A 13,235-nucleotide genomic window follows, 5' to 3' on the forward strand; every position below is an offset into this window, starting at 1 on the left:
ATATTTTTTAAAAATTTAATATTTTTAATATATTTTATAATTTTATATTCTAAATTTTTTTCTACACCTATATTTATATATAGGAAAAGTCCTTTATTTTCATATTTTTAATTTTATCTTTTAAATATTTTTGAAATTAAAATAATTATTTCATTAATATTATCTTGTAAGTAATTAATTGTTTAATTTAATCGTTTTTAAACTTAATCATGAAAATTAATTTAAAATTATGAAAATTAATTTAAAATTATAAAAATTATTTGTATTTAATTTTATAATTATAATAATAACAATAATTATTATTTTTTTATTTTTTATTATCATAAAAGAATACAATATTTTTACTAGTTATAAAAAAATTGAATATTATTCTTTTAATTTCTATTTTCGTTAAAAATATTAATTTAGTCTTTCTGTTTTTGTGTCTATATAATTAAATGCTATATACTATTATATGTAAGACTTAATTTCTAATATGGAATTTAATCGATCTCGAACTTTTTAAGACCTGTGTTAATTTTTTTGGTAGACACCTCTAATGTAAAAGATATGGTAAGAAAGGAATATAAGAATATAATGCCCTTATTTTGGAATTTGAACTTCTTAGATTGAATTTTTAGCCATTGAACATAGTTTCTAACTTGGTCATACAGATATGTTTTTAAGATATAATAGAAAAATATAAGACATATCTATGGTCGAATCCTTAATCATATCAGAAGACAGACATTGATTTCTTCCCTCATCTTTCTAACTTTCGGCCAACAGGGTTGCTTCCACTTTCCACCATCCACAATTTATTCTCTTCCCACTATTCTCTTTTTATTTTCTGATAAAAAAAAAAAAAGTCTTTTGTGCTAATCTTTTTGCTACGATTACGCATTTATAGAGCAACTATTGCACGTTCATATAAAAGAAATATATATTTGGAACGTTGAAATGAGTCTATTTGAATTCAATTTTAGTGATTAAAATGGAATATAAGTTAAAGTATTAAGTAACAGGCATCAAATGACTTTTTTGTAATAAAATATTTACTTTTATGCCTTGGTACTTATGCTTATTTTTATCATATATAATTAGTATATAATCCTAAGCGGCATGAGAATTGTTTGGTATGTAGAAGATAATACCAAAACATTTAGTTATTGGTATTCTATAAAATTAATCAAGACGAGAAACACCAAACGACTCTCAGATTAAGGAGAATTATATCACTTTAGAATGTCCTAATCATGATTTTGAGGAACAGGTTAAAGATAATTAAGTTATAATTTTCTTATGAGTGTGATCAAAATTATAAATTTATCAACATAAAGAAGCTCTATGCCTAAATTTTGAAGTATAATTAAACTTTGGACTATTTGATTGAGTTGACAAAAAACAAATTATTAAGCTAAGTGCTGCCAATTGCACTTTTATTTATTTAAGATACTCTTACAAAGGGAAGTCAACACATAATTGATGGTAGTCCACTCTTTTCCTTTTTATTTTTCCTTTTTCACTCTCTCCCTAGTTCAAGATATCCACACACATTCATTGATAATTTCTTGCATTGTCATAAAGATCCTAATTCATTGCATCTATTTGTTCAAGAGTACATGAATAAATTAAAATGATTATAGTTTTAAAATTGTTATATATGTTGTATTAAACATAAGGGATAGAGTTCTTATAAGAGAAATGTAACTCACTAATGGAAATTTGGTAAATTATGATACATGATTTACATATCAATATAAAGAATTACACATTAAAAAAGTTTTATGAAAAATAATAGTAGATTTAGTGGGAATTAAAAGTAGTACTAGTATACATTAAAGACCGCTTAACGAGAAGTCATGTGGAATTTAGAGTCTCGTAACTATAAAAATAATGTACTTGTATTGTAGTAAGAAATATGTGAATTTTGTAACATCAATTTAAATAGAATAATTCTACTAAATAAAACATCGCATAATTATAATGTAAATAGAGCATAAGACAAAAGTATAAAAGGATTCATTGTTACAGTCATCCAAAAATATACCGAAAAGAAAGCCAAAGGCACTACACAATGTCATAAACAGAATTTAAAATGGAACAGTTGTCCAAAAGGTTGCTCTTAGAACAAGGAATTTACAAAATAACAATACAAAATTGTATCCCCATTAAGCAGGAAAACGACAAGACCAAGCCTAGACAGCTGCATCTCCATCACCTAAACGATCATTAGGAGTTTCCACACCTGCTCACACCAATTAATGGGTGATCATTGAAAAAAGAAAAAGCCAAACAAAACACATAACACAGATAGAAGGGTAAACTAGAGTAAAATATTTTTAACATGTTATGGAGCACGTAGATGATAAAACAGGTTATAAACAAGCAAAGCAATAGGCACCCAAAACATGGGAAAGCAAACAGTCAGACTCTTTGACTCAATTATCTGGATTATGCGCTTGATATAGAATTCTAAAGAAAGTATGCACCTGTGCTGGTTTCTAAACTCTGCAGAGTCTAGACACAAGGGGTTATCATCCAACCACGCACAAGGTTAATACCATTTTGTCTCAAGCTCAAACACCTCCCAAGACTAGGACTTCCTGCCACTCTCACCACATAATTCATTCTACTCTACGTGAGTGTGAACGATTATTAGAGTTCAGGATACCTTCCTTTATCTAGACATCTCCTATATCAATACATACACTAACCACACCATCACCAAGAGTTTTATATGAAACTCGTTTACCAACAACATTCCACATGTCATCTCAGCATTGTAATCTCATTTCATACATGAAACATACATGTTCAACATTATTTGTCATGCCATTAACGAGTAAAACAACCAACAATAACAGAGAACAATTAATAAAACACATTCCTACACCTATCTCGCTCAAGCGATAGAATGCTCTCGCTTAAGTAGGCATTTTTGCCTCAGCGAGAGCTCGATCAATAAGCATTGTAGGTCTCTGCAAGTTCTCGCTTAAGTGAGACCTTCTCATCTGAGCGAGATTACTCTTCGCTCCAAATTTTGATAAAAGAATTAAGTTTTTTCTTAAAAACCAGTTATGGAGTTATGAGTTGTAAGAACTCAAATTTCATCTTATCGAAGTAATTTAAGAAATTTGTAAGAATCATATTCTTGGGCTGCAATAAAAGAACTTTTATATTGAGATGACATAAATATTCACTTCATACTAATTGTATGAAATACACAATCAATTTAACCTCTCTTACCCCTTTAGTGAAGGTACTCAATTTAACCTCTCTTACCCCTTTAGTGAAGGTACTGTCACTATGTTATAATAAAATAAACAATAATATTAACAACAAAATAAATAATATTTAAAAAAATCAAAAAATTATTTTTTCATCTGCAACTTTTCCACTAAAAACTTTTATTGTGTTATTCTATTTTCCGGACATTTTTCTTCTTTTCCTTTCTCATCAATTACTTGTTTTCTTTCTCCCTTTATCTGTTTTTCTTTCTGTCAAATTCACCCTTAAACAAAGTCAAAAGTAAAGAGTGAAATTAATTTATGTGCAATGATGCGTAAAAGAACATGGGTTCGTGCATCACTATCAACTGCAACAGAAAATTGTTGAACTTGTTTATACCTCCCAGAAAAAGGACAAAAAATGGTTTTGGGACACACATAATAGTAACTATAATTTTTATTTTTTTTATTCAAAGGACACTTTATGTGAATGGCTCCTGTTCATAGCATCCTTTTAAAGTTGGCACTTGGTGGGGGTATGAAAGAGATTGTGCGAATATATTTCTTATTGTATATATAGATAGTAGCATTGCTTTACCAGATTTGTACTTTAACTAAGAACTGAGAAAAGTCACCATAGGAGTTGTGAGAAGATGGGAAGAATTTCAAGGACCACGAGTTACGCAATTGCCTCTTCAATGCAAGATAACCAACACCAACCACCTTTCATTACATGCACCACTTTTAACATTCTTGCACCAATATACAAGCGTCTCAACCATGAGGTTCTTCTTTTGTGTTATGTGTTTCACATGTTTGCATTGATCATTTTCTTAAATGGGGTGCTCTAAATTTGGATGCTTGTTTTCACTGATCTGTGTTTTGGTGGGGTGAAAACAGGATCAGAATTGCCGTGAAAGTGACTTCAAAGCATGTTGGTTGGCCAGGAATCAAAGGATATTGGATTGGTTGTTGTATGAGAGATCTTCCATTATCTGTCTTCAGGTTTGCATGATCAATGAAATAGATTGGACCTGGAATTGACCATTATAGTTTATGATAAAATACGTGTATGTATGTATATATATGAGGTCTCAAGTTCAAATCTTCTTGCTGAAAACTGTTTTTTTTTCCTCTGTCATGGAATGATTTTGTGGGGTGGTGGTGCTGCTGATGATATTTGTGCAGGAATTTTGGATTGGAAACAAAGAGCTTGTTGATTTGTATGACAAGAGACTTGGTGATACTGGTTATATTAATTTCAAGCTTGCAAGGACCAACAATCGTGGTGATGGTAAACAACATTCTCCCTCAATTGGAAAATACATTGTTGAACTCTTCTGGGACTTTTTTGAATAAACTTTCATAAACACTTATGCAGAAGAAAGTAAAAGAATAAAATGAAAGTTTCTCACAATTTAGAAGTTTCACTTTAGTAGAAGTTGTTCCACTTAATTCCTTCAAACGCTTGAACAAAAATTGATTATCAGTGTTTGTATGGAAGTTTATTCAAACAGGGTCTTTATAGATGTAAATTCTGATGATGTTTTCATACTTAATTTTCCATACGCATGGTTGAATTTGTGCACAAGCACAAATGTTCACATGGCTTCCTTTTGAGTGTTCAGGTCTTCTGATAGCAGTGCAAAAGGAATATTTCACAGTTGTTAACTATAAAGAGTTGCACTTTAATGATTGTAGTGATCGAGTAGCTCAACTGTTACACGTTGAGTTAGCTTTTCCCTTTTCACAGTGTCAAAACAGTGATGTTAGGCACGAAATTCTGATTGTCAACACTCACCTACTGTTTCCTCATGATCCCAGTCTTTGCCTTGTACGACTGCATCAAGTATGTGAGCATTTAGTTTTGGTATTTAAACACCACTTTTTGTTACCTTTGGCATCTCATTTTGTACTTCAAAATTTTGCTTTTGTGCAGGTCTACAAGTTACTTCAATATATCCAATCTTATCAGAATGAGCACCAACTTAAGCCTCTGCCAATCATATTATGCGGGTAAACATATCACTCACTTTGTGAATTTAGTGTGTTTGGATTATCAATGAAAAAAATTATTTTTGTTAACATTGTTGATTTTGAAATAAGACAATCTGTAAAGTTATTCAACTTGTTTAGAATCAACTTTAGTCCTAGAATCAATTCTTTGATGAAAAGAAAAAAAGTTACTTAAAATCATTAAGTGGTATTAACTAGCGTTTAGGAAGAAGAATGTATCCTAAAATCAAATACCCACTTCATATTTTTGTTAATTAGTGATAATTACTTTAAAAGTTTTATTAGGATGGTTTTAATTTCCCAGTGACTGGAATGGAAGCAAACGGGGACATGTTTACAAGTTCCTGAGATCTCAGGGGTTTGTATCATCATATGATGTTGCACATCATTACACTGATGCTGATGCTCACAAGGTCATAACCAATAACATTACTTTCAGAATTTTCAGCTGGATAACATTCTACATCACCCACATTAGTTTTACCTTTTCTCTATGCAGTGGGTTAGCCACCACAATCATCTTGGAAACATATGTGCTGTTGATTTTATATGGCTTCTTAACCCTGACAAATATCAAAAACTACTTCAAACAAGTTGGAGTGAAGCACTATTTAGCATGTTTAAGGTAATTGTTTGGATCATTTTATATTACATTGTGTTCTTATTTCACTGCTTTTACCTCTGGACCTTCTGTAGACCTACCATAAAGAATTTAGAATTTAAATTTTGGGTGGACAGGAGGTTTTAACTGAAAGTTGTTCTTTAATCAAGACCAAACTACCATCATGCTATGAATGTAGTTGTGCATAAGAATGCTGTCACTGACAATAAACTTCACCTTTTTCAGTATCTATTGCGAAGAGATTCACTGACAGAGAGAGATGCATTTGCTTTTCTAAAGGTTGACAATGAAGATTGTATTACCTATTCTAGTTTCTGTGCAGCACTTATACAGGTATGCAGTGGTATATCCATTATAATTACATGACTAGATGAATACTTCTACATTTCAGATAGTGCTTTGTGCTTGTATGAGAAGTGACATCTTAATAGAGTTTTTTGGGTTTTCCATTTTCTGCAGCTTAATTTAATTGGTCATTGTCATGGGTTAAGTGTTGAAGAGACAAAGGACTTGTGGGTTCAAGCAGATATAAATGGAAATGGTGTTATTGATTATAAAGGATTTCTGGTAAAGTAGTTCAGACTAAATTATATATATGTTATTTGAATTTCTTACAATAAGTGCCACTTGAAATCTAAATGTTCTTTTTCTCCTTAGAGCATTGAAAATACTAATGCATTGAAAGTACTAATGCATTGATCACAAGGATATACTTACAATCATTTTTATTGCTGCCATGTCATTAGACAAACCATGTAAAGCGTGGAGTTCTGTCATGTGTGTAATTCAGATTAACCTTTTATAACAAGTGTAATTGGTAAAGAAGCATTATTGATCCAACCTGTCGGCTTTCACAAACAAATATAGTGAAGTAAAATTTTGGTCCTGTCATAGTTTTGTCTCATTATGTAAGTTATATAGATGTTCTTAGAGTTAGACTTTTTTATTCTTCACCAAAAACTTTGTTGGCTAAATCATGGTCTACTTTTATGCTGTTGCAGCAGCAAATCTGGAATCCAACAGGATCAGATCAAAGAGATGACAAAAATGGGCAACATGATGATGAAACAGATGGTAGTGAAACAATTGGTTTTAATGTAAAAAATGCAGTTCTTTTCCCTCCAGAGGTGGAAAAAGGTAGATGGCCTGAAGACTACTCTCTCTCTGATCATGCAACACTCACTGTAGTGTTCTCACCCATAAGAATGCTATGCCACACCACAAAATAATTTCCAGACAATAATACTTGGGAGCATTCTAGCTTAGAACTTGGTACCAAACCTTCATTACATAAATAACACAAAGCAATGAGTGGAATGATGAAACTGACAAGGGAACATAATGGAAATTACTGCTCCATCATTGAGCAGAAGTGATTTCATATGATAGAACAAGCAAAGTAAAAGGGCAATGTGAAGCTGTACCACTTAACATTCTCATACACACCATAGACTAATGATTTGAAGTAGCAAGGTCCATCTCATCACTCAGTTTGTTATTCCCCAGTTAACTGAAATAAAGAAAAGATTCAATCAATTGGCAGCAAGAAGAATCACAGTAATCTGTATCGGGGTTACTTGGTGAGGTGGTGCAACATGTAGAGCTTCTTGAGATAGTGAAGACGTTAGAAAAAATGTGAACAGATTCTCTATGTAACAAATTAAAATTGTGCATACCATGGACATGTAATGTAACCAAAGGAATTGCATGCACATTCTAGGCAATGGCAGCAAAAAGATTTTAATACAAAATAAAATGCTTTGCAAAATAATAGTATCAAGATCTATGTATACAGAACCATTAAACCAAGCAGATTGCATCTACCCTTGAAATTTTGGCAGCCTGGTTTAGTTTAAATTTCAAAAACCTTGATGTAGAACTTGCTAGCTGCTCTAAATATATTAGTTTAGCACGAAAAATGTCAAACAGTTAAGGGATTGTGTGATTTGTTTTGTTTTAGTTTTGGAATGACGACAAATTTGTTAAGAGGTGATTGGAATGTTAACTGTTTTTATGTAAATTGATGTGTTAAATTAATAATTACAAAAAGAATTAAATTAGTATTACTCTATTTCATTTTTTACTTAATTACCTTTTTGGTGTTTTTATTTTTTTTATTTCATTTAATTTTGGTTTCACTTAAAAAACATGGTTCAATTAAGTTTTTTAATTTAAAAAAATATTTATTTGTACTAATTGTAAAAAATGATAAAGTTGCTTTTAAAAAGAATAATCTTGTTTTAAAACTTACAATTTATTGTGCAACTTATTTATATTCTAAAAAAATACTTTTAAATTATATTATCAAATTTTGAAAAATAAAAATATCCATCCCTTTATTATTCCTAGTCGAAATATACTTGCTACCATGAAGGAAACGCATGCAGATGAATTAACAAACCTGCAACGAAAATAAATAAATAAATAAATAAAAAATAAAAACCATGAATCAATTTCTTAGAAAACTAAGTACAACTCCTCAATAATTTAGGATATGGTTCCAAACACTAAATAGAACTCCTATTTATTTATGAACCAGTTTCTAAATAATATGCAGATAATTCACTCATTTGAGGTTCTATGGCATCACCACATGCCAAAAATATGAAATGGTCTTCGTCCTTTTCATAAATTTTTCATTTTTTAAAGTGTAAACATGTACAAACTACAAAGAGAAATAAGTAGGAGGAAAGTCTAAAATCATTTGAATACAAGATTCAATATCATATCACAAAGATACTAAAAATTAGTATACAGAACACTTGAAAATACTTCATATGTACTTACATAATAATTTACCTTTCCAATAGTTCAGCATTGTGACTTTTAGATAAAGATCATCCAACAGAATAGCAAAATTATCCTAGTTATTTGAGTAAATCATTCTACTCATCATCTTCGTCACTGTCATAGTCAAAATCTGACTCATCATCACTCCTTGGTTGTGTTAGTGAATCCATGTCAAATGATGATTCCATTTCCATTTCCATTTCTTCCATGTCAATAGTGTCATAGTCCATTCGTTGCTCAAATTTCTCATTAGAACAATTAAGCATCCATGACAAAGAACACTTTAACCCTTTCTTGGCAACCCTCACATGCCTAGGCTTTATAGTTGACTCCAAAGCATAAGTGAAGAATGCAGGGAATGTAACCAAATCTTCCAAAGGCCTTTTCATCTTCACTTGGAAGTAATCAAAGCTAAGTTTCATAATGTCAATGTTTAAAGCGAGTAATTGAGGGCATGCAACAATCATCTTCCTTATCTGAGGCAATGAAAAGCCACAATCCTTAAGAAAATCAACATGCTTCAGCATAGGTCCCCTAATGAGGCTAACTACCTGTGGCATCTTCTCAACAACTCGGGCAAAGTCCTTTGCATCCAATTCAAGCACCGAATTCAGTATACTTCTCTGATTGAAAAGCTTTGAATTTAAGTCAGTTCCAATGATGTCAGGGTACTGAGCAATTATAGAAGGAAGTGATGTTCGTCTAACATTAAAATCTTCAAGGGATTTAACGTTTGGTTTCACCTTCTCATTCAGCCCAAATCCAAGAATATAAGGTCGTTGCTCTATCAATCTAGCAATAGCTAACTTTGGAATCCCCAAACTTTCCAGATACTCCACAAAAGGCTTAATGATTCTACCAACTCGCATACCCAAAATCTCTGGATATTTAGTTAAGACACCTCCAATTTGTCTTCTTCCTACACCAATTCCAATCAAATAAGCAACCGATGTGCTCATGGTTCCCTCAAGTTTGAAGCCAAGCACTTCAGGGTACCTCTCAAGAACACGAGGAATATCCTCAGTCTTGATATCCATCCCCTTAAGATAATTCACTACCGGCATAAGATCCACAACAACACTAGCATGGAGAACTTGTGGGTATCTCTGCAAGAACAACGTAATGGAGGCTTTCCTCACTCCCAATTTACCAAGATAGTCAAGCACAGGAATCATGTTCTTCTTGACGCTGCACCCAAGAACAAGTGGATAGTTGTTGATGTCTTCAATTGTTAGCCCCAAACTATGAAGAAAATCTATGCGCTCCCTCATAACATCAACAGTCACAGGAAGTTCAAGACCATCAAGTTCATCAGGAACAATGCCAATTGTCTTCAAGAACTCATAAACCTTTTCCCTCAGTGCAGCCTTCTCTTTCTTCATTTCTGATAAACTAGGACGGCTATATATCGACGAGGAACCTCCCCGCCGACGATTCATTCGACCGGACTCCGATTCAGGCGACGGCGAATACACCGAACCAGAACTAAATGTCCTATCACTAACAGAATACTGAAGTTTCGTAATCAACTCCATTCTCTTAATGCAATCTCGTGATAACCGTAGAGCTAGGGTAGCACTCAGCTTACAATGACCAAATGTTAGAATAGGCATTTCCGATTGGCCAATCAAAAAACTGGGTTTTGCTATGCTACCAGAAAAGTTTATTGCTTTCATATTTTCAAGGTCCAATCACTACCATTGAATTGAATCTACAGAAAAAGAAAAAGAAAAAAAAAAGTAATCACCCACTTGGTTGAGCAATTGTTGAACATATTTGAAACGGGAACAAAATTACAAACTTTAACAAATGAGAAAAATTAATACCAAAACCAAAAGAACCCCAGAAGTTCAATGCTTGGGGTATATAACCTTTGAAGCCTTTAAAGGATTCTGCCGCATAAACACCCACAAAAAAAATGGAGAAAAATCATAAACTTTGTCATGGTTGATTAAGGAAATCGTAACAACAGTAATGTGAGGGATAGGGTGGAAGAGATTGAGAGATAGAGATGGACTTACAGTGATTGGAAAGTGACGAAGCTGTGCAGAAGTTTCACTTTCGAACTGAGGGAGCGAGAAAGGATAACAAAAACTATAAAGGGTTTATAGGATCTATGCGGCTGTGCCTGTTTCGTCTGAAGAATGTACCATTTTTTTATTCGTTATTTTTGTTAAAATTTAGAACAAATTTTTAATTTTTTTTATTTTTTTATTACGATTAATATATATTTGTTTCCTTAAAAAAAATTAATATTAAATTTTAATCATTTAAAAAATTATCTTATTTTTTATTGATATTATTTTAAACTGTTTATTTCTTTTCTAAAATAAAGTCTTGTGTAAATCAATTACCTATTAACATTATTATGCATGCGATTTCTTAATTATGTTGCCTTATATTAGTTTTAATTTTATATTCGTTTACATAATGTAAAGAATCAAATGTATTAAACGTTTACAGTTTAGTATGGTGTTTAGATAGATAATTTTAATGAAATAATTTATTTTAATATAAATTTTGAAATAGTGTATGTTGTTTGGGCAAGGAATTTTAAATTTTTTTATATAAAAGTAATTAGATTATTTAATTTAGATAGTTTTAAATTGTATTTAAAAGATACTAAATTGAAATTTTTGATATTTTTAAATTTATGTATTTTCTTTTTTTTCATATTATCTTCTCCATTTGATTTTGAGCGGGTTTTATGAGTTTAACTAGAATTAACACATTGTTGTTTTAGTTGAGATATGTGTCATAATCTTCTTTTTTTTCTTCTTTAAATATTGGTGAATATTATTTTTTGAACTAAAGTCAGTCATGTTTATTTTTTAGCCGACATTATCAAAGTTATTTTACTCTTAATGTATGCTAGAGTTATTCTTCGATCAATGGTAGTCAAAGTTTTCTTTTGTCATTGTTTTTTTTATGTTAAACACATTTTTATTTTAATTTAGATTAATTAGATCTATTCTCATTTGATCTCATTGGAGATTATTTGTCTACCAATATCAATTAAAATTATTTTCTAAATAATGTAGGTCAAGGTTATTTCTCAACGAAGTAAGAATTTCTTTTTTTTTAATTAATGTTGATTATACTACGTTTCAATTGATGTCACTTAGGTAATTAAAGAGCTTAAAACTCATAATGATATTTCGCCACTTAATTTAACTATTTATGGCATTGGTCATCGATAAGTTTGGAAATAATTTCATTACTAAAAGAATTTATATTTTTTATAAATTTTTTTTTGAATTTTTTTTTTTTAGAAAAATACTTATAAATTTTGTTATGAAAAAAATTACAAGAAATTATTGTCAATTTTTTTTCAAAATATTTTTTATAAAACACTTTTTACAACAAATTTTGTAGAAAATACTTACGAATTTTATAATTTTGTAAGAAATAATTATCCACGAAGGAATTGTTTGCCAATTAAGATTCTTAGAAAAAATTAAAAAAAAAAGTATTTTCTTACAAATTTTTTTAACAAATTTGTAAGAAAAATCCTATGTAATATGAGAAATTTTAATAGTGTTTGTTGCACATCAAATTTAGAACTTTCTTGATTATACTTTTAGATATGACACACGATTGACTTTTGTTCATTTCTCCTAGTAAGGTAGTGACATCTTTAGGGCATCGATGCCTTACAACATGCACCCTATCTTAATATCTCATTCAACAACCATGATTTGTTTTCTTTCAAATATTGTCTTAACAAGGTTTTAAATGGATAACGCATGTGCTCCCTTCAAGATAGGGTTCATATATTTAGCTAAATTGGTTATCATATGTCAACACACAATGCCTCTATCATATGCTTGAGTCTACTTGATATAATATTGAGGGGATCAATATAACTTTGGGTTTTTTATAATTTTTATTATGGTTTTAATTAAGAGGTTGAATAGTCACATGAAAAGATAAAAGGCTATAAGATGGTGAGTCCTTTATGTTCTCATGGTGAGAAATAATGATGCATCCATGGGAAAAAAAGATAGCATTACTGGACATTAAAAGACTACTTAGTAAGACTTTATGTGGTATTGAGAGTCTTTTTATAGTTTTACCTATAAAAATGATGTACTTGTAATGTAATGACAAATATACGAGTTATAAGAATCAATTTTGACCTTATCGAGGTAATTTGTAGCGATCAACATGTTTTATCACTCACCTCCACATCTTTCTTGAGTGTGACATAATATCCTTCTCCAAATTTGATATCAGAATGCCCACCCCTCCCCTAATTTTTCTCATTAGTTAGTATTAGAGTTTCTACTCATGATATTTAGTGAGTTATTTCTTTCACTTTCATTTTTTTTAATATTTTTGGACTAATGGCACAAACTAGTTTTAAAGTTGCTCCTCAACTTAATGCATGTCACAAATTGTTTATTGATGATTTCGTTTCACAAATGGAGATAAAATTAAAATAGCAACTCGAGGAGAAAGGAAAGAAAGAAAAGAAAGAGCATATATATGGAGATAAAGAAAAAATGTTAAATGAGTGTTGGAAAAGACATGTTCTAAATGTGATAGGAGATAGAGAGATGGAGAAAAGGAAAAAAAGAAAATTAGAAAAAAAAAAG

The 13,235-nt window shown here is 30.7% G+C and overlaps 2 protein-coding genes across 5 annotated transcripts; one reads left to right on the top strand and one right to left on the bottom strand.

Moving 5' to 3' along the window:
- The first annotated feature begins 3,788 nt into the window (after positions 1 to 3,788).
- On the top strand, positions 3,789 to 7,656 carry LOC114194219 (uncharacterized calcium-binding protein At1g02270-like). 2 transcript variants are annotated; one of them, XM_028084332.1, is made up of 10 exons: positions 3,789 to 3,994; positions 4,110 to 4,214; positions 4,398 to 4,503; positions 4,838 to 5,058; positions 5,149 to 5,225; positions 5,530 to 5,638; positions 5,725 to 5,850; positions 6,073 to 6,180; positions 6,307 to 6,414; positions 6,849 to 7,656. In XM_028084332.1, the coding sequence occupies exons 1-10, from the start codon at positions 3,863 to 3,865 to the stop codon at positions 7,074 to 7,076; spliced, it is 1,320 nt and encodes a 439-aa protein (XP_027940133.1). In that variant the 5' UTR covers positions 3,789 to 3,862; the 3' UTR covers positions 7,077 to 7,656. The 2 variants fall into 2 exon arrangements, with proteins under 2 accessions (XP_027940133.1, XP_027940134.1); XM_028084333.1 differs by having other exon boundaries at positions 6,852 to 7,656.
- On the bottom strand, positions 7,077 to 10,775 carry LOC114194218 (transcription termination factor MTERF4, chloroplastic). 3 transcript variants are annotated; one of them, XR_003606353.1, is made up of 4 exons: positions 10,659 to 10,775; positions 10,464 to 10,529; positions 8,647 to 10,348; positions 7,077 to 7,357 (listed from the first exon to the last, which is right to left on the bottom strand). XR_003606353.1 is itself a non-coding variant. In XM_028084330.1 (3 exons), exon 3 carries the CDS (start codon positions 10,311 to 10,313, stop codon positions 8,733 to 8,735), a length of 1,581 nt encoding a protein of 526 aa, XP_027940131.1. In that variant the 5' UTR covers positions 10,314 to 10,348; positions 10,464 to 10,529; positions 10,659 to 10,775; the 3' UTR covers positions 8,530 to 8,732. The 3 variants fall into 3 exon arrangements, 1 of the variants encoding a protein (XP_027940131.1); XR_003606354.1 differs by lacking the exon at positions 10,464 to 10,529 and having other exon boundaries at positions 10,659 to 10,760; XM_028084330.1 differs by lacking the exon at positions 7,077 to 7,357 and having other exon boundaries at positions 8,530 to 10,348.
- Positions 10,776 to 13,235: the final 2,460 nt, after the last annotated feature.

Source organism: Vigna unguiculata, chromosome 8 (genome assembly GCF_004118075.2).
Source record: "Vigna unguiculata cultivar IT97K-499-35 chromosome 8, ASM411807v1, whole genome shotgun sequence".
NCBI lineage: Eukaryota > Viridiplantae > Streptophyta > Magnoliopsida > Fabales > Fabaceae > Vigna > Vigna unguiculata.